Raw genomic sequence first — 20,405 nt, 5'->3', positions numbered from 1 at the left:
TGCATGGTGTGAGAAAATGATCTAGTTTCATTCTTCTGCATGTTGCTGTCCAGTTCTCCCAACACCATCTGTTAAAAAGGCTGTCTTTTTTCCATTGGATATTCTTTCCTGCTTTGTCAAAGATTAGTTGGCTGTATACTTTTGGGTCCACTTCTGAGTTCTCAATTCTGTTCCATTGGTCTATGTGTCTGTTTTTGTGCCATTGTATTACTATTCTTGATAAATATAATAAATCTGATTCATTCATGTCACTTTCTGGACTGTGTTTAATAGTTTTATTGAGAACTCTTATTATTAAAATAACATAATTACAGTAAAATCAAATTTTTAGAGATTTAGGTAGCATGTTTGAAAGGTTAGGTTTTCTGTTTTATTTCCAGAATCTATACTGATGCTAGAGATCTCCTGGTAAGCTCTGTTGTGCTTTAAGGAACAGTCTGTTGTAATTATTCTGCTTGGAGCCTTTTGTTTATAAACACAAGTTTGTTTGTTTTCCCTCCATTAATAGGCTTACTGCAAAGACACGTGGTTATTAGCCCACCATAGAATATACTGTGAAACCTCAGTAATTCATAATTAAAAGAAATCCTTTTCAAAGAAATGTCCATTTTACAAAATGTTCAGTTTAACAAATAGTCATTGAGTATCTGTGATTTGCAAAGCAGTAATTCAGGGTTTGAATGATGAGTGAGATAAAAGTTCCTTGTAATCCAATAGGCCTGCAACCCAATTAGGGAACTGTCTAAGGTAAGGTATAAATTCTGTAGGACAATTCAGTTTTATTAATTCTAATCATGCAAATTATATTGCCTACTAGTGGTCTTTAGAAATAAGAATTTAATGAATAGAAAATATTCAGCAACTAATATTTAGAGAATATACATTAAACATTTTATAAAATCTATGAAAGTAAATTCACAAATAGTTTTAATTGTTTTTTTTAAATTTTTAAAAAATGTTAATTTTTTGAGAGAGAGAGAAAGAGAGACAGAGCATGAGTGGAGGAGGGGCAGAGAGAGAGGGAGACAGAATTTGAGCAGGCTCCAGGCTCTGAGCTGTCAGCACAGAGCCCGATGCAGGGCTCGAACTCACAATCCATGAGATCACAACCCGAGCCTAGGTCAGACTCTTAACCAGCTGAGCCAACCAGGCACCCCTTTCATTGTTTATAATAGCTTATTTAGCAAACCATTTTTAAATGCATAGGGCTAACTACAAGTTATGAATTGTGGATTAAAGCGTGTTTAGATTAGTGAGGCATCATTCTTTAGTTATATTAAAATAACAGTCTGTCCTAGTTTCACAACTTGAAAAATACTCGTACATTGATGTGTTGAAGAAATGTTTGAGTGCCAGAAACACTGCCAGATTGTGGGAATAAAATAGTGAACCAGATATAGATAATACCTGGTCAAGGGGCTTATGGTTTAGTAAGCAAAAGGTGGAGTTCATGCATTTCCAAGTCCAGAAATAGGTAAAAATAAAGAAGCCCATAATGAAAATTACAGTCTGTAATGTATTAATCTATTATATTCTACTATTATGCATTATATTTAGATTTTAGTCTATTAGTACACAATGAATACAATAAAGGTAAGGAAGTTTTACAGTCACGTAAGCGTTATTAATCTTAAGGTCATAGACTAGCCATTTGAATTTTTTTTCAAAAATATTTTTTTAACATTTATTTATTATTGAGAGACGGAGAGAGCATGAGCATGACCATGCAAGGTGCAGAGAGAAGAGGAGACACAGAATCTGAAGCAGGCTCCAGATTGAGCTGTCAGCACAGAGCCCTATGCCCGGCTTGAACTCAGAGAGGGCAACATCATGACCTGAGCCGAAGTCAGACACCCAACTGACTGAGCCACCCAGGCACCCGCCATTTGATTTTTAAAAGAATCTTAAAAAGCATGCAGATGGCATCACTTGGACCTTGAGTTGCTGAATGAGGTTATCAAAAACAATGGCCAAGAGCAAACTAAGGGCAAATGTCCAGGAATGGACTTCATATAGCCAGCCAAAGAATTTTAGGACTAAAAACAAAGCAAAGCCAGTTATCACTAATCTTAAGAAGATAAACATCGTGAATGATGAAAAAATTAACAGAGTGAAGAAAACTTTTGTAGATATACAAAAGGAACTTGCATGTTTCTCCAAAGGGCTTTCCCTTGAGCCTCTACAGAAACCGCTGATTCCTCAGCAGTGTCACAAAAACGAACCAGTTACTGTTGATGAAGCGCCAAGATCAAATGCTTAGTTGTAATACACTGGTGATACATCAGGTACCCCAAAAGACCAATAAATTAAATGTTTTATACAGTTTTAGTTTAAAACTAAATAAATACAAAACAAAAAATTTTTTAAATCTTAAAAGCAGAATTGAATGCAATGCTATATCTCTGGGATTTATGGGCCAGAATATATTCTCAATTAATATGACAAGAAATCTTCACTTGTCTTATGTTAAATACATTTTAATTCAAGTGAAAAGCCAGGGAAGGGGCAGCAAAGCTGAAGGAACTTTAGGAAACATCTCAGTAAGAAATTCTAAAGCCAGTTTCCTTACAGATCTACTTCCTTTCTAGTTAGAAATTTGACAGTGTTGCCGCCCTTGATAGCAGTGATAATAATAAAGTAACAGTAATGGCTGCTGACATTTGCTGAACATGTATTGCGGGCACCATTGTGCTGTCTTCTTTTTATGAATTGACTTTTTAATCACCACAGTGCCCATTGAGATTGACCCTTAAGCCTCTGAGCAGATGAGGAATTTAAGACTTGGGTCAGTGGAGTATCTTGCCCGGAGTCGCATAGCTAACGTGACTAGTGGAGATGGGACGGGAACCCGCGCTGCCTTTCTCCAGAGCCAGTGCTTTTGTACAGTGTGGCTTGCTGCTGATCACTAGAGCTAGATGTATTCCTAGAGCAGACGATATACCCCAGAGTGTATTGAAGTAGTGTCATGATGTTGTTAACAGTGTTTTTAAGTCACTTCAGTGTTTAGTTACATAAGCGTTCTGCTAAGAAATAATTACATATAGAGTTTTTAACACCCAGACATCAACTGGTGTAAATGTTGATATACAAATATCAATTGTAGGGGTGCCTAGGTGGCTCAGTCGGTTAAGCATCCAACTCTTGGTTTCGGCTCAGGTCATGATCTCAGAGTTTCATGGGTCCAAACCCTGCATGGGATTCTCACTCTCTCCCTCTCTCTCCTCCCCTTCCCTACTCACGCTGTCTCTCTCTCTCTCAAAATAAATAAAGTAAACTTAAATATCAGTTGTATAAATCAAAAACATTATGTCACAATTTAATTCACCCACATCAAACACCTGATTGTGTGTTTCCAGAAACAGTAGTGAATGATACGAGTGGTGAAAACAAATCTGGAGCTGCAGATGTCGCAGCAAGCCAGCATGTGATGGTCTGTGCCCTCCAGGAGCTCGGGAGCCTGGTGCAGAGCCTGAACGCTACCGCTTCCCCTCTCATTCAGGAAGCGTCTATAGGTATGAGGATTCACTTACTTGCTGGGATTCTTTTCACTATTTAAAAAAGGAAGTCATACATGTGGTCTCTGTTTAACTCCTGATTAGTTGCTTGTCATTACAATTAGCAATTTTTAGATCATTTAGATCAGTTATGTTTCATTTAAGTTAAGATTCACTGTGATTGTGAATGTTGAATAAATGGTGAAAGAAAGTTTGGGGAGACAAAGACATCATGGTTGTTTGTAATAATTGGCTAACGTTTGTTAAACATTCATTTAAGTTTTACATCATTTATATTTTATTGGGTGTAATTATACCAAGTTTTTTGTAGAAAATGTTTCTTTAAAGTTCTCTGCTGTTTCTGAGATGACGTGATGCACTTTTTGGCAAAGTTCTGAATGTATCTGGCTAAAACCATAATGATTATGATTTTAATCATCGTGTTACATGTAGACTTCTAGTTCATGGAATCATTGGACTTCGTTCAAAAATAATTTTTTGAGTATTTCTTTTTAGGACTTTTGGAGACAGTGACTTCAGTGCTTCTCCATCCGAGTATGGCCGCTCGGCTTGCTGCCGCATGGTGTTTGCGCTGTGTGGCTGTGGCATTGCCTTTCCAGTTGACGCCATTTCTAGACAGGTGTGCAGAGCGGCTCAACAACCTGAAGACGTCACCGGAAGCTGTTAGTGGATACAGCTTTGCAATGGCTGCTCTCTTAGGTGGAGTTCATCAATGTCCGTTGGGCATTCCTCATGCCAAGGGAAAGGTACGACAGAGACCACGGAGTTACAAGTACTTTCATGTGGGCTGTGTGATCAAAGAACAACAGTTTTACTATAATAATATAAAATATAGTGTGATGCTAATATGGAGTTTGACAGACCCTTTAATTCTGTTGTCTGAGTGTAGTATCATTTTGTTTTAGAGAGAAAAAAAAACAGACCCGTTAACAGTTATTATTTAGAAATCAGAGCTTTTTTTTCATCCTTTAGAGATAAAAATTCACATTGCTCTATTCAAAGGTGTCAAGAGAATATGCTATTGCATTTAGCATTTTGATAATATTAATAGTTGAATGGTTTTTATGAGTCAATTTTTTTCTTATTCTTTCTACGGTACCTACTAATACTATTGTTGGGGTTTTTTTTCTCAAGAATATTAAGCATTTGTGTAAATGCTATCTGCAACTTTCCATATGTAGATTGGGGCTAGATTTTTAACTTCTTATTCTTTCTCGGACATTAGGCCCAGATCCAGTTGCTCTTAAGAGCTCCGTAGCTGCCACTCAGGTGTCGGTGCCCACCTCCCTTTGTCTTTCGACTGCCTCCTCTCTGATTACCCGCCTGCAGTCTTTCTCCGGTCTCCCCACTCCACTTCCATGTTTCACGTTAGCTCAGAGACCCTTAGGGACTACCCAACCTCAGAGAATAAGTAGAATTCCCTCTGTCTAGTGAAGCGTCACCTCCACAATTTGCTGTCATTCTACCCGTTCATTCTCCTTTTCCACTGCTCTGCTTAGGCTAGTCATCTTGCCCTCTTCCCATGCCTTTTGCAGCCTTCATAACTGTGTTCACTCAGTAGAATTTCCTCTCCCTTCTTGGTGACATGAACCAAACGTATCTATATGTTTAGAGCCCAATTCAAGTTCCATCATCTGTTCCACAAAATTTCCTCAGAGTTACTCTGTCTACGATAACCGTTGCCCTTGCAAACCACTACTATATCTGTCTTACTGTTTTGTCTTTTATTGGTGTGCTGCTTATTACTTCCCATTCACCTGTGACCTCTCTAAGACTGTAAATGCTGTAAGATTACTTTAATGGCAGAAACATATTGGCAGTTCAACAAATCTTTAAATATAGGATGATGGTACTACCAATAGCATTTAATAAGTGGCTACATGGACCATCACTATTCTGAGTGCTTTGCTGTATTAACCTATTTCATCCTTGCTGGAGTGAGGTTGGCATTCCTATTATTCCTATTTTACCAGTGAGGGAACTGAGAGGGGGAGGTTAATGTGTCCCAGGTCGGAAAGCCAGGAAATGACAAAGCTGGGCCATGAACCTGGGCAGCCTGGCCCTGGAGCTCTCCCTCAGCCCCTGTGCTACCCGGGGTCTCCTCAGAGATGACAGTGCAATTGAGATGCTGTAGGTCTTGATGTTGGCTCTTTTAAAACGTTAATGGGAGCAGCAAATGCCTTTTAATAAGGCATACTCGCTATGTACTTTCTTATTTGGTTTCTTTAACTTGTTTCAGTTAAAATCCAATTCTGAACTTCTCTTGCAGATGGTAGTTAGTATCGCTGAAGATCTCTTACGAACTGCTGCCCAAAATAGCAGGCTGTCTTTACAGCGCACCCAGGCTGGATGGCTTTTACTCGGAGCACTTATGACTTTAGGTATAGTTATATCTGAGTAGCATCTCGTCTTACTCTGTAACTGTCAGTAGGTTATAAATAAAATGTAATTTAAAAGCATTAAACTTCACATTCTAGACTTTGAATGACATGGTAAAATGGTGAAGGTGTTTTTCCTCCCATTTGGGAGTAGATTTCTATTTTTGGTAATTTCTGCTTAAGTACATTTAAGGAGAAAATTGTTAACAAAGTTTCACCTTAAAAAATAACAAAGTATCACCTTCACCCCAAGACTAGCTGTGGTCTAACTAAGTGGCTTAGTGTTAACCAAATGAGATGAGAGTATGGGGAACATTCCATCCTAAAAGTGACGTGAGTGACATGATTTTGGTGGGGTGATACAGTCACATTTCAGTGGTCTTGTTGGTGCTGATTTTCTGAAGTTACCCTTCTCCCCTTCACTTCCCTAAGTGCTGTGACAAATCTGAGATGCAAGCAGAATTCAGCACTGTACATAGAACAGAAATGTTGTCATGGTGATGAGTTGTGTCAGCTTTTTAGTTCACATGTCCAGCTTCCACTGTAAAAAGTGTGTGTGTGTGTGTATGTCTGTGTGTGTCCTACAAAGTAACTCACTACTTTGAGCCTCTACGTTTTGAAAGTGCTACTTTGACCTAGTTTTCTGGAAAAAAAAAAAAGTGGTAAGTCTTCCAGAAATTTATGTTAAATATGTTCAATGGTATGTTAAAGGAATTCCTTAGCGGTGTAAATACACGTTCCTAGTTCTAAACATACTGCTCCTCCATAAAACAAAATTAACCATTATTAGTTGCCCCCCAAATGGAGGAATATATAGGTGTGGGGGGGTGGGATTGGGTATATATGTTTATATCCATGTATATTTACAGAAAAGATACCATAAACTGTGTCCCAGATGTATTTCATAATTGATAACGCACAATCCACCATTCTGAACATAGTTGGGTAATTTCTTCTAAAGCACTTTTTGCGGATTTATGTTTGGCTGCTAAAAATGTTGAGTCTTTGTAGGTGAGTTTTATTATGCTTTAATAGATATTTATTTTCCTCACTGAATAAGAAACATTTTGAGCTGGGAGGAAGTGGAGGAAGGTGATCAGAGGTAGAGACTTGCAATTCTGAGACGAAGGAGTACTGGGGATGTGATGTCCTACGTGGTGACTGCAGACACTGCTGTATGACAGACAGGAAAGCTGTTAAGAGAGTAGTAAATCCTGAGGGTTCGCATCACAAGGAGAAATTTTTTTTTAATTTCTTTCTTCCTTTTTTTTTTTTCCATTTTATTGTATCTATGTGAGGTGATGAATGTTGGCCAGACCTGTTGTGATACTCATTTCACAATTACTTGTAACCTAAGCCTTCACCTTGTACAGTGATGTATGCCACTCATTTCTCAGTCACGCTGGAAAATACGAGAAACATTTTGAAACTCTTACTATTATACATGAAGGTAGAATGAAATGATAATATTAAAGCTTGTGTAGGGCTCTTTGACTTTTGTTTGTAATGTATTTTTTTTTATTTAGAAATGGGTTATTTTTATTTATTTTTATTATTATTATTATTATTTTACAAATAGTTTATTGTAATGTATGTTTTATGTATGTTTGGTTTCGCGTTCTCCTTTTCCCCATTAGGACCATCTGTAGTTCGATACCATCTGCCCAAGATGTTGTTATTGTGGCGAAATGTTTTCCCTCGTTCTCTAAAGGAATTGGAGGCGGAGAAGGCCCGAGGCGATTCTTTTACCTGGCAGGTAACATTGGAAGGTCGTGCCGGAGCTTTATGTGGTAAGAACTGAAAGGGGTGTGCTCCCAGAATATAATTTTATTACAAAAATATTTGTGAAGTTAAGGAAAATCACTGCTTCAGATTTTTATGTTAATGTCTAAATATAAATTCATAGACTTGTAGACTTGGAAAGAAACTTTATAAGTAACCGAATTTTTTCATTTATTTATTTTTTGAGAGAAAGAGTGAGAGAGCACGTGCTTGCGTGTAGGAGGCAGGGGCTGGGTGGGGGGGGGGGGGGGGGGGAGAGAATCCTAAGCAGTCTCCGTCTGTTGGCACTGAGCTCAAGCTTACAAACTGTGAGATGATGACCTGAGCCAAAACCAAGAGTCTTATGCTTAACTGACTGAGACACCCAGGCATCCCATAAGTAACCTGATTTTGAGATGGAAGTGAAGCAGTGACGCGGAAGAAGAGGTCAGCATTAGTGGTCAGATGAGAGATCCCAGGCCTCTTGATTCCCCATTATTGCAGTCTTCTACCTGTCACAGAGGCACTGTCACTACATGAAAAACCCAGTGGGTATTTAAAGGAAGAAGACACTCAGGATCTCCCAGGTTACTGAGTTGATAGTCAATCTTTTCATAACGGACAAACAGCTGTTTCCTTCATCGTTATCAAATCTGCAAATGTTGAGATGCATTTTTTCAGACATCCACATTACAAAAATTATGAATAAAATTGTTTTCGTTTAGAAGTCAGCAACTTACAGGAAAGGCTCCACTTTTGTTTCAACTGGGAACTAGAATTACACTGGGTGACTGTTCTTTTTTGGTTGGAAAGTTTTTTTTTTTTTCCAAACCATGGGAAACAGATATATGCTTAAAGCATAAAGGTGGCAGGGCAAGGTGTCAGTTTTGTTCCCAGACATCTAAGAGCTGTTTTTGTCTTAGTTCTATTGCTAAAGAGGCAGCAAAGATATTCCTTCTCACTGAGCCATTTTGTCCACCCTTGGTTCTGTCTTGCTTTCTTTGTAGTTATCTGAATTCAGTGATGTTACAGACCTTTGAATTCATACTCACAGAAATCTCCCTAACAGATACCTTCCCTCCCTCCACCTTTCTTTCTTCTAGCCTTTTCTAATGATATTTCTCTATAGTTGCAGTTAGTTCTTTGATTTGACCTGATTTCAGAACCTTATATTTCATAATAATTAAGAATTGAACATTTTTATCTAGCGATGAGGAGTTTTGTCGCACATTGCCCTGAGCTCCTAACTGAAGATGTGATTAGAAAATTGATGACCCCAATTGAATGTGCCATGACGATGATGTCACAGTAAGTAAGCAATTATAACAAGTTAATATCCAATTTTACATATTTATAAATAGTCATGTTTTGTATTTCCCTCTAACGTCACACAGGAAACATGTAAAACTTTACTTTTTTTAAATGACCTTAAAAACTATAGTAATGGAATGGATTGAAAAAATATTGTGTTTTATATAAGTGTTCCAATAAAGGTCACAGTATAAACTAAGATGAAAATGTTATACTCACCAGTGTATTTTGACAGTACATTGATACGTTGCTGAAAATGTCTATAACACTAATTCTAATAAGCTGACAACGACTGTACTTTTGATATTTTAGCATTCCGTCTGTGATTAAAGCCCATGGAGTTCATCTGAAAGCTAGTGCTGCAATGGTCCGTTTAAGACTTTATGATATATTGGCTTTGTTACCTCCAAAAACTTATGAAGGTAAATAAAATTTGCAGTAGCTAATGAAAATTCTCCAGTATACCTTTCCAGTTCTTCACAGCATTGCAGAGTTCTGACCGGGGCTGTCCCCCTGACCATACAAAGTTAAGACAACCATTTTACTTTTCTTCATATACAGTAGCTAACTCTCACTGTACACTTACTATGTTCCAGGTTTATTCTAATCCCTTTATGTGTATTTTCTTCTGTGACTCTAACCACAACTTTATGAGGTAATTCACGTGTATTTTATAGATGAAGAACCTCAGGTACAGAGGGCTAATGTAACTTACCTAAGTCTGAGATCTAGTAAGTGGCAGAGCTTGGAGTCAGACCCCGCTGGTCAGCTTCAAAGTCTAGGCTTTTAATTAGTATTGTAAACTGCTTCATATATATTATAATATAGCCAATAGTTCAGGAATCTTGAAAGAGAATAATAATGTAGTTTACAGATATCAAATACTATGTGAAATGTTCATATTAAAATAAGCCATTGATTTGTCTTCAGTTCAGCCATGCCCAAGAATTCTGATATGCTCAGCCTCAGTGTGTGCACATCATTGGGTGGTTAATAATAAAAAATAATCATGTCATACTTAGTATATTTAAATATATTTAAAGCATTAAAAATATTTAACATATTTATTAAATTTAAATGTTTTAAATGTAAATAGTAAATTTAATAGTTAATATAAATATTTTCTCTGAGTTTTTTTGTTACTTTAAATAATTTGGGCTAAAATGCATAATATAATCGTAAAAAAGAAAGTACGATTATTGTATATTAAAACAGCATTAAAGTATTTGATATAGATTTTTTTTAATGTTTATTTACTTTTGAGGGAAAGAGAGAGAGAGAGAGAGAGACAGACCGTGAGCAGGGGAGGGACAGAGAGAGAGGGAGACATAGAATCTGAAGCAGGCTCCAGGCTCCGAGCTGTCAGCACAGAGCCTGAACCCAAGAACCACGAGACCATGACCTGAGCAGAAGTCGGACACTTAACTGAGTGAGCCACCCAGGCGCCCCTAGATTTTTTTTTAAAAAGCAAACGGGGGGACTTATTTTATCCCTCTTAAACATGTTGCTTCTTTTTGTGGGCAATGATTGTAATTTTCATAAAAACTGTTCTTTCATGTCTGATCTGAAATTCTGATTTTTTTTAGGATCTTTCAATGCACTTCTTAGAGAACTGGTAGCGGAATTCACTTTGACTGACAATTCAGCCAACACAACCACTTCCCTCCTCAGATCCCTCTGCCATTATGATGACAGTGTTCTTCTTGGTTCCTGGCTTCAAGAAACTGATCACAAGTCAATTGAAGACCAGGTAACAAACTACACAAGGAATTGAAATACTCTATCATCAAAAGCAATGGGGCTGTTACACATTGTCATTTAAAAAGAAAATATTTCAGACTAAAGTTGAATTTTATTTTAGCTTTCTTAGACATTCAAAGATCACTTCCTGGTGAAAAATGGTGAATTTCTTATGATCTTTTATAAAAGAGTTATCAGCACCTCTGTTAATGAGTTTTTATGTGTTTTAGTTATTCCTGATATTGTTTTGCTTACACATTTTAAGATAGGCAGTATAAAAATGTTAGAATGAATAAGCATTTTCTTAAAATTATACAGGGTGTTACTGATAGCTTTTTTTAGTGGCCAAATCATATTTTTATCTATTTAAAAATTTTCAGATTCAATCATCTTTGGTTTTTTCTTTTTTTGTCAGATTCAGTCATTCTTTGGGGTTTTTTTGGTGATGTTGTTACCTTTTTTCCTCCCTTTCATTCTGTTCTTCATGCCTAACTAATACTTTGTGAGTTCCTTAAAGTAGATTTTGAATGGTTTTTATGTCATTCTTTTTGTAGCTCCAGCCAAACAGCGCATCTGGAAGTGGGGCTCTGGAGCATGATCCGTCTTCCATTTATTTACGAATACCTGCTGGGGAAGCTGTCCCTGGTCCCCTCCCTCTTGGGGTTTCAGTCATTGATGCTTCCGTGGCTCTTTTTGGTGTAGTGTTTCCTCATGTTTCTTATAAACACCGGTTAGTATAAAACCAATCAAGTAATTTTAGTTAAATATAAATTATACCCAGAGGGGAGTGGGGGTGGGGGTGGATGAGTTAAATAGATGATGGGGATTAAGGAGGGCATTTGGATGGAAGTGTTGAATAACTATATTGCACACCTGAAACTATTACACTATGTTAACTAGCTGGAATTTAAATAAAACTTTTAAAAAATAAAAATAAAAAATAAAAACACTTTTTAAGTATTTAACATAAATAAAGCTATCGATAAAGAAAAACATATATATAAGTTATATTTAAACAATAAGTTTTCCCATCCTAGTTACCTGCAATAAAGTAAACGACTACTTAAACAATAGGCTTATAAGTTTAATAACATAAGTGATACATAGACAATGAAGAAAAGTCGCTTGAAAATTCCATGTAATTGAAACTTTTTGAGATTTGGCTCTGTGCTCTAACCTCTGGCATCCATTGTATCGTGGACTGTGTTACAACAGCAAGATTTTTGTTTCAGTAGTTCGTTTGCCAGTTTTTAAGTAGGTTTTCAGTAGATCTTTAATTAGAGACATCAGTTTGCTAACTCTTTTGTTTTTATTACTGAAGAAGTTAATGAGCGTGAAGTCCACTCTCTAACAGGGTTTGTCTGTCATACTTGAGACACTAACAGGTTGTTTTTCTAATAGGAGCATTTTGGTTTCCTATATTCTGTGCCCGCAGACACCGTCCCTAATTTTCATAGGCATTTTATCTACTTATGGTGGTTTTTTCAAAAGCGAGAATGAAAATGAATTAGTGTCTGACACTCACAGATAACTTGTTTAACAATATATGCTTTTACGGGTACCTGGCTGGTTCAGTTGGTGGAGTGTGCTACTCTTAATTTTGGGGTTGTGAGTTCAAGCCCCACGTTGGGTATAGAGATTACTTAAAAATAAAAAATCTTTTTAAACAGTGCTTTTGAAACATTGTTATGTTTGTGTATAAAGATGACATAAATATAAAAACTAATGTAAATATTGTCTTTAAAAAATGCTTAGGTTACTTGGTTAATTGCTTTTTAATTGGAGGAGAAAATTTTCAATGTAAAATTTCACTTTACCTAGGTATCTTTAAGAACATTTGGTTGCCACATAAATGTTGAAGAATATTATAGGGGAAAGAATCTCATAAAGCATATACTTTTTAATGTCCTTGTTTTAAATCAGGAAATCTAGGTCTAAGAGTTTGTGGTTTACCTGAAGTTATACAGCTAGTTATGAGAGCTGTAACCAGAGTCCAGGATTATCTTAACTATGTTAAATCACTTTTGTAGAACAAGGTGAACTATAAATAAATAAATTATATTAAAATTATTAACTTAAATATCCAATGATGGAGGAAAGAGTCAATCTCTTATGGAAAGTCAATAGGTTAGAATATTTTTTTTTTACATAGACAATGTTTTGATATGCTCTTTTTTTTTTTTTTTTTTTTTTAAATGTTTTATTTATTTCCAGGAGAGAGAGAGAGAGACAGCGTGAGCAGGGGAGGGTCAGAGAGAGAGGGAGTGACAGACTCTGAAGGAGGCTTCAGGCTCTGAGCTGGCAGTCAGCACAGAGCCCGACGCGGGGCTCGAACCCACGAACCGCGAGATCATGACCTAAGCGAAAGTCGGACGCTTAACCGACTAAGCCACCCAGGCGCCCCTTGATATGCTCTTTATACAGTGTTAAATGATAAAAGGCAAGAAGTGATCCCAGTTTGGTATTTTAAAGAAAAGACCTGAGAGGCCCCAGGGTGTCTCAGTCGGTTAGGCGTCCAAATTTGGCTCTGGTCATAATTTCACAGTTTATGAGTTCCAGCCTTGCAGTGGGCTCTCTGCTGTCAGCACAGAGCCCACTTCAGATCCTCTGCCTCCTCCTCTCTCTGCCCCTCCCCCCCCAAATAAGTAAAACATTAAAAATTATTTAAAAAAAAAAGATCTGAAAGAAAATGTACCTGAGGGTAAGAATAGTTATGTCTGGATGGTACTTTTTTGTTACTAATCTTTAAATTAAATGAAACAAATATTGTATAATAAAGAAAAAAAACATTTTTTAAAATAAGCTTTTTAAAAAAGTTATGTGTTTGAGGTCAGTTATAAGTAAATCATGCTTCCAGTAGGGTTGGAGACCCTGTGTGTCATCTTATGTGTGTGCTTGAAAGCAGGGTGAATGATGCCCCGCTTACTCATCCATAGAAGATGTGGATCTATGTCAGAGCAAGTGTTAGAGAGTCAATTTTAGCCCCCCAGTAACTCTCACTGGAGTGCCTACTGAAGGAATTAGATGATTTCTTCCTATGTGATTTCTGAAGAATACTTTGACCTGAGACCTATGGCCTATTATAAATTGAGCTTAAATCCTTATAGTGACCTTAGGGAGATCCTGATTTCCTACTTTAGGTCATAGTTATTTTGTACTGAATCCAACTTCCCAGATTCCCTTGCCCGTCTGATTTATTTTTAGAAGAATCTGAAATGATCTCATTCTCTTTTATCAGAATAGCCTCAAATGGCTGTGATTTTTTTTTTCTGACTGTCTCATTTAAAAAAATTTGAAATAAAAAAATTCACTTCTGATTTTTTACATTAAAAAAAAAAAGACCACAGCTAAATCCCTTTAAAGATCTCCTAGTTAGCTTCTGAGAATAGGACATGAGGTATGATTTTCTTCCATGGGAGTGTATTCTAAAAAGAAGAAAAATTTCTGCCACATTTTAAAATTTCCAACTTAAAAATCTTCCACACAGATGCATAATTAATGATTGTTAATTCTGTTCAAGAAACTTTGAGCACCTACTGTATGCCAGGCACTGAAATTATGACCTTATTTTATTGAATGAAACTTAATGTTTAGTCCCTTGCCTGGTTCTAGTTAAAAACCACATGTCCCTATATCCGTTCAGGAGGAGGAGATCTGATTTGAACCAGCTATAGGAATGAAATAAAAATGAGACAGCACCGGGCATTATTTGTTACCAATTAGCTTATACTCTTTGTATGTCTGTTTTTTGAGCCATATTTGAATAAAAAGTTTTGCTGATGTGATCTTTATTATTATAGATTACAAATGTTGGACCACTTTGCTGAATGTGTTAAACAAGCCAAAGGTGTCCGTCAGCAGGCCGTGCAGCTTAATATTTTTACTGCTGTTCTTAGCGCACTAAAGGTATTTACTTTTAAAACATAAGTATTCCGCGGGTGCCTGGGTGGCTCATTTGGTTGAGCATCTCTTAATTTTGGCTCAGGTCATGATCCCACTGTTGTGGGAAGAGCTCCGAGATGGATTCTGCACTGCGTATGGAGCCTGCTTAAGATTCCCTCTCCCTCTCTCCCTCCCTCCCCCCCCACCCTCCCTCTCTCTCTCTCTCTGTCTCTCTCTCTCTCTCTCTCTGTCCCTCTCCCCCACTTGAGCATGTGCATCCTCTTTGTCTCTCTCTTAAAATAAATTTTAAAAAATAAGTATTCTGAACTAAGATTTTAATAAATGCTTTTAATAAGGCAAGTATTTCTAGACCATTATGATGATTAAATGTGTATCACTTGAAAATTATGTTTTTATATCAGTTTAAATTATTAGAATCTGTTAGGCTCATTGCAACTAAATAAGTGTTTTATATTTTAATAATGTTAGAGTTCATTTTTTGATCTGATCTTTCAGATTTTCTAAGTTCTAGTAAATTCTTTTGGAATTTTCAAAGATGTCTGACTAATGAAATCTGATATTCTCCTTAAAGTTAACTAGATAAAGTTTATGTCTTGTGCAATTCCTTTAACCTTTTGAACCTCAGTTTCTACATATATGAAGTGAAATCACCAATATTTTGCCTATCTGTCAGAGTTCATGGACTGTTTTATATAGCCTATAGTCTCTCATGACATATTTGAAAAATTTTTTTATTATTCAGCACTAAGGTTATTACAAGGTCTTACTGTTAGAATGACAGCAAGTACAAGTGTTTAAATGGGCATAATTAAATCATGTTTTGTAAGCATCAGGGAAAATGGACATTGGCATATGGTATAGAAATGGAAGTTTGTATCATTTATATAACTGTTAGTATATGCCCTATTTAGAGACCATCAGCTAATATGAACATCTGAGTTTTTTAAAAAAGAATTGAGTAGTCATAGTCTTCTTCAGTGGTTGGAAGGCTAGCAAACCAACTGTAATATTGCTCTACAGTATACATATCTTCATAGATTTGCTTGGTAATGCCTCTGCTGTAGTTAACATTTTCCCCAGGCACCATGAATTGGATTTTTCGTCTCATGTAAGTTAAGTTCCATGACAAGTAGGTGTACCTAGAACAGAGATATTAACATTTAACATGAGGAGCAAACTGTATTAATATTGTTACTGATTATTTTTACCTTATTTTATCTTTTTATGTATACTGAATGTACTCTTGATGATATACTTATCTTCTCTGGAGTTTTTATATAAACATGTCAAAGTTTCATACTCATCAACCCTTTTCTTTCCCTAAAGTTCTAATGATAAATGTCAATCAGTTGAATACCAGTTGACTTAATAGTACAGCATCCTTTATACATAAAAGCAGTGATTTATATATAAAAAGCATTAGTCATTGGATAAAGATACTTCCAGGGATTGTTCATTTGAGGGCTGATTGACTCTAGGCTTGTTATATATCATGTTGTGAATCATGTTTAGGAAAGTGACTAACAGGTATTGATTCTAGGCATAGTATATGCCTGTGAAGGATGACTGCAGAGGGGAGCAGGTAGGTGACTGGGTAAAATAGGTGAAGGGGATTAAGAAGTACAAACTTACAGTTATAAATAGGTCATAGGAATACAGCATGGGAAATACAGTTAATAATACTGTACATTGACAGATGGTGACTACACTTACCATGATGAGCAGAGCTTAATGCATAGTATTGTCTAATCATGTTGTATACCTAAAACTGTAGGTTTGTACAGTATGTCAACTGCACTTTAATTTAAAAAAAAAAGATGGTTGATAACAGGCACCCCTATTTTATAGCAGCATTATTTACAATAACCAAGATATGGAAGCAGCTCAAGTGTCCATCAACTGGTGAGTGGATAAAGAAAATGTGGTGTATATGCACAATGGAATGTTACCCAGCCATCAAAAATAATGAAATCTTGTCATTTACAATGACATGGATGGAGCTAGAGAGTTTAATGCTAAGGGAAATAAGTCAGAGAAAGACAAGTACCATATGGTTTCACTCATATGTGGAATTTAAGAAACAAACAAGCAAAGGGGAAAAAGAGAGAGACAAACCACAGAACAAACTCTTAACTATAGAGAACAGACTGGTTACCAGAGGGCAGGTGGGTGGGTGGATGAGTGAAATACGTGATGGGGATTAAGGAGGGCATTTGTCATGATGAGCACTGGGTGATTAAAATAAAAACTTAAAAAAATTAAAAAATAAAAGATGGTTGAAAAAAGTAGGTGAAGATACATGTATATTTACAAAGATTGATGCACTTCTTTTATTTACTGTGAATTTTGAATTGCCCCTCCTCTTTTTTTTTTTTTTTTAAATATCCACAGGGCCTGGCTGAGAACAAAAGTACTTTAGGGCCCGAGGAAGTTCGTAAATCTGCTCTGACTCTGGTTATGGGTGCTCTTGACAACCCAAACCCCATCTTACGATGTGCAGCAGGGGAAGCCCTTGGAAGAATGGCTCAGGTGGTTGGGGAAGCAACGTTCATTGCTAGAATGGCCCAGTATAGCTTTGACAAGTAAGTGGGTCTCTTTACTGACAAGTTTCTCATAGAGACAAAGATGTCTTTTTAGTGATCAATAATTATATTAACTGGGTGATAGGCTTTCCATGTGGTATAGCTTATGACAAAATTTTGTTTTTTATGATTATTTTAATTTTTATTTCAGTAATTGTTTAAACTCTAGAATCTGTAATATTATAGATACTTTTAATGTGGTCAGGTTTCAGCCTTTGAATGTTACATAATGGAATTAAGAGGATTGTTAATAGGACCTCTCTCAGTTAGTTATATGTATTCTGCTCTGGAAGTCCCTTATCTCTGCTCCTTACATTATTCTTTTTGCTAATTATTCATTTTTTTTTTTTGAATAAGCCATTCTTTTTCTAAGTGCCAGCAAGTTTATCATCTTTTAAATTATCCCTGAAACAGGGAAAAAGTTGGCGTTAGGTTTTAAGGATTTCTTTGCATATTAATTAAAAAGAGTGATCTCAGAGTTCCAAATAAGTATGATTAAGATGATGCTGTTATTAATGACTCTTGGTTGGTTGTTCATCAAGTACTTAAAATAGAGAAGTTGAAAATCAGTTGTGGTCAAGAAATCATACCTGAGTTATGTAAATTAATCACTGTATATTCTGAGTACTAATTATACCAAACTAGGCCACAACCTTTAATGAGAGAGGTGGGGGGGGAGGGGAGCAATGGTTGTGAAGCAGTAGTTCTGAAGAAAAAGTATTTTCTGAATTCTTTGTTATATGAGAATGGCTTTTCCCTGTCTTCAGACATGAGCGACAGTTTGGTTATAGGGTAATGCCCTAGTGTATTGTTTGAATCACTAAGGATAATATGAGCAAGCAGAAGATAAAATAGTCCCTGACACTTGATCTTCTTGTAGGATGACTTTTGCCTTTTTCTAGTGATAGATTAGTTTTGCTTTTCCAAGTATGTCATTGATTCTGAAATCCAACTTCTGTTAAAGATTTTTTAGATATACAACCAGTCTTACCTGTTTAATGGTTTGTGCTCTGTTAACAATAGGTAAAATAGGAGTTTTTTTGTTTCCTTTGAAAATCTCCAGAGTAGTAATTTTCTTTTTTAGTTCAAGGATTTTTAATTTATAAGTATCTTCAGTACCTATAGGAGTATTTTATTTTTTACTTATTCTGGTGAAACACAGGACTTTCATTCATATTTATATCTGTCTGGTTAATGGTTTGCAAGTATTTTCAGGGCCTTGGTTCATTAGCTTTTCAATATAATTGACTATGATCTGAAGTTAATTGTTATATGGAATTTAAGTTACCCATTTTTGCAATTCATCTGAAATTAGAATTTGTTTTCAGTTCTCTACAAAATGTCATAATTATTTGGCAGCATTTTTTTCCTTTTATACTGAATGGTACATTTAAAAATCTCTGGTATCTTATATTCGACAGAATCTGGGTGTATTTTGAAAAAGCGTCAATGTCCTCCTGCCTCATTATAGCAAAATGTTTTCATCTACACTATTTCTTGTGGATTTAATGTCTGACCATGAAAAGCCAAAAGCATTTATACCTACAGATCTGTCAGCTACATTTACCCACAGACATCGAATGCCATCTTAGCATTTAGACTGGAGTCATTCCCATAAGCCGTTTTAGTTAATAGGGAGTTGCTTCAACTGCCTAAGATCCAGTTTAGAAGAAGATAAAAGTCATCACTGGCTGAATTTGTTTCCATTCAAATTGAAAATCACTTTGAGACCTCTGAGTGATGTATGTTCTTATATCTTAGATTATTTACTTTATTGAATGGTTAATTATCACTGAGAATTTACCCAGCTCTTTATCTCACAGAGATGTTACCTTTTGAAAAGTACCAACACGAAGGCGGTTTTCTAATCTGTATAATGCTGTAGAGTTCACAGATTACGCTCATTCTTAATTCCTTTCCTTCCTCAAAATGACTGCTCTGGAGAAACTGAGTCATAGAGAGATGCATAGAAATACTGCTAAAGGTAGACTTAATTCCTTCATTACATTTCTTCACATGTGTTTTGTGACAACACTTGGGATTTTTCTTTCTCCACCATAGACAAACTAACCAACCGGAGTCTTGGTGATGGATTTCTATCTCTTGACTTTATTTTAGGTTTATGGGTTTCACAGAAGTCTGGTCATGGATGGCTTACTGAGAGTTATAATACGGTTCTGAAAATGCAACCAAAGTTTCTCTCCAGACATCTTTGTTATTTTAGATCCTCTGTTCTTAGTGGTATTTTATCCTGTTTTCTAACAGTAACTGACTGTGTTGGTTCATGATTATGAGTTATAGTATTTTATAGCTTAAAAAGTATTGTTACATGTATTCTTTTATTTAATCTTTTCCATTGCCCAAAATGAGGCGTAGAGGTTAGTTCTGTTTTAAACTCTCCACATGGCTACTTAAATGTGAATAAAATAATGAAATCTATTCTTTCAAATAAACATTAAAAAAATAGAGAGGCCTCGCACTGCCAATCATGGTGGAAGAGCAGGGGCTAGGTTTCTGCTGCTGTCTTAAGCAACTAGAAACCCAGATAAAATAATCGAAGCAGTGGTTTTCAGACCCTGCCAGCACAGAGCAGTGATCCCTGAGAAAGGGGAAACAAACCAGCAGAACACTGTAATTGCCCCGGATTGCTGCTTGGAGAATTTTCAGGCTGAAATGCAGGGATGGGAAACCCAAACCTAACTGAGTTGAGGAGAAAGAATTTGGAGTTTGGGGAGGCCAACGTAGCTAGAATGTGTGGGGTGGGATATGTGAGAGGGAAGAGCTGCCCAGAGAGAGCTGCGAGCGTAGGAGTCATCTCAGGTCTTGGGCCGAGTACTGTTATGTGCATAAGTGCAAGGGAACTGCCCCAGACCAGGGAGAAACAAAACAGAAAAGAACAGATGAAACAATCCACAGAGCTCACACAGAACTGAAAACAGGTCCTGCCGTCCAGATTGGGAAGGCCTCCTGAAATGGAATCTTCAGAAGGAAATTGCCTTAGAAGTGAGGGCAATATAGACTCACCCTAAAACAACTTAAAAGTAAGCCTGAAAGAATCAAACTGATTCTAGTTAATTTAAGTACATTACAGAACAAAGGCCAATGGTATTTAAAGAAATACAACTAAAGTAGCACTTAATATCATAAAATTTGTAGTACCCACTATCCAGTTCACACTTACCAGATGTGTAAGGAAGCGGGAAAATAGATCTATT

General features: G+C 36.4%; 1 protein-coding gene across 1 annotated transcript in view; it reads left to right on the top strand.

Annotated features, from left to right (window-relative positions):
- HEATR5B (HEAT repeat containing 5B) overlaps positions 1–20,405 on the top strand; it is a 99,553-nt gene that overhangs the window by 15,931 nt on the left and 63,217 nt on the right. The window contains exons 8-18 of the mRNA XM_039257216.1: positions 2,766–2,868; positions 3,357–3,512; positions 4,011–4,261; positions 5,785–5,896; positions 7,531–7,683; positions 8,863–8,962; positions 9,278–9,387; positions 10,552–10,715; positions 11,260–11,435; positions 14,506–14,611; positions 17,000–17,190. Coding sequence (XP_039113147.1) covers positions 2,766–2,868; positions 3,357–3,512; positions 4,011–4,261; positions 5,785–5,896; positions 7,531–7,683; positions 8,863–8,962; positions 9,278–9,387; positions 10,552–10,715; positions 11,260–11,435; positions 14,506–14,611; positions 17,000–17,190 — 1,622 coding nt within the window. The remainder of the gene's footprint in view (positions 1–2,765; positions 2,869–3,356; positions 3,513–4,010; positions 4,262–5,784; positions 5,897–7,530; positions 7,684–8,862; positions 8,963–9,277; positions 9,388–10,551; positions 10,716–11,259; positions 11,436–14,505; positions 14,612–16,999; positions 17,191–20,405) is intronic.

Source organism: Hyaena hyaena, unplaced genomic scaffold (assembly GCF_003009895.1).
Source record: "Hyaena hyaena isolate Hyena2069 unplaced genomic scaffold, ASM300989v1 scaffold_607, whole genome shotgun sequence".
In the NCBI taxonomy this organism is placed as follows: domain Eukaryota; kingdom Metazoa; phylum Chordata; class Mammalia; order Carnivora; family Hyaenidae; genus Hyaena; species Hyaena hyaena.
Note: the sequence above shows the minus strand (reverse complement) of the source record. Positions and strands in the feature narration are given on the sequence as shown.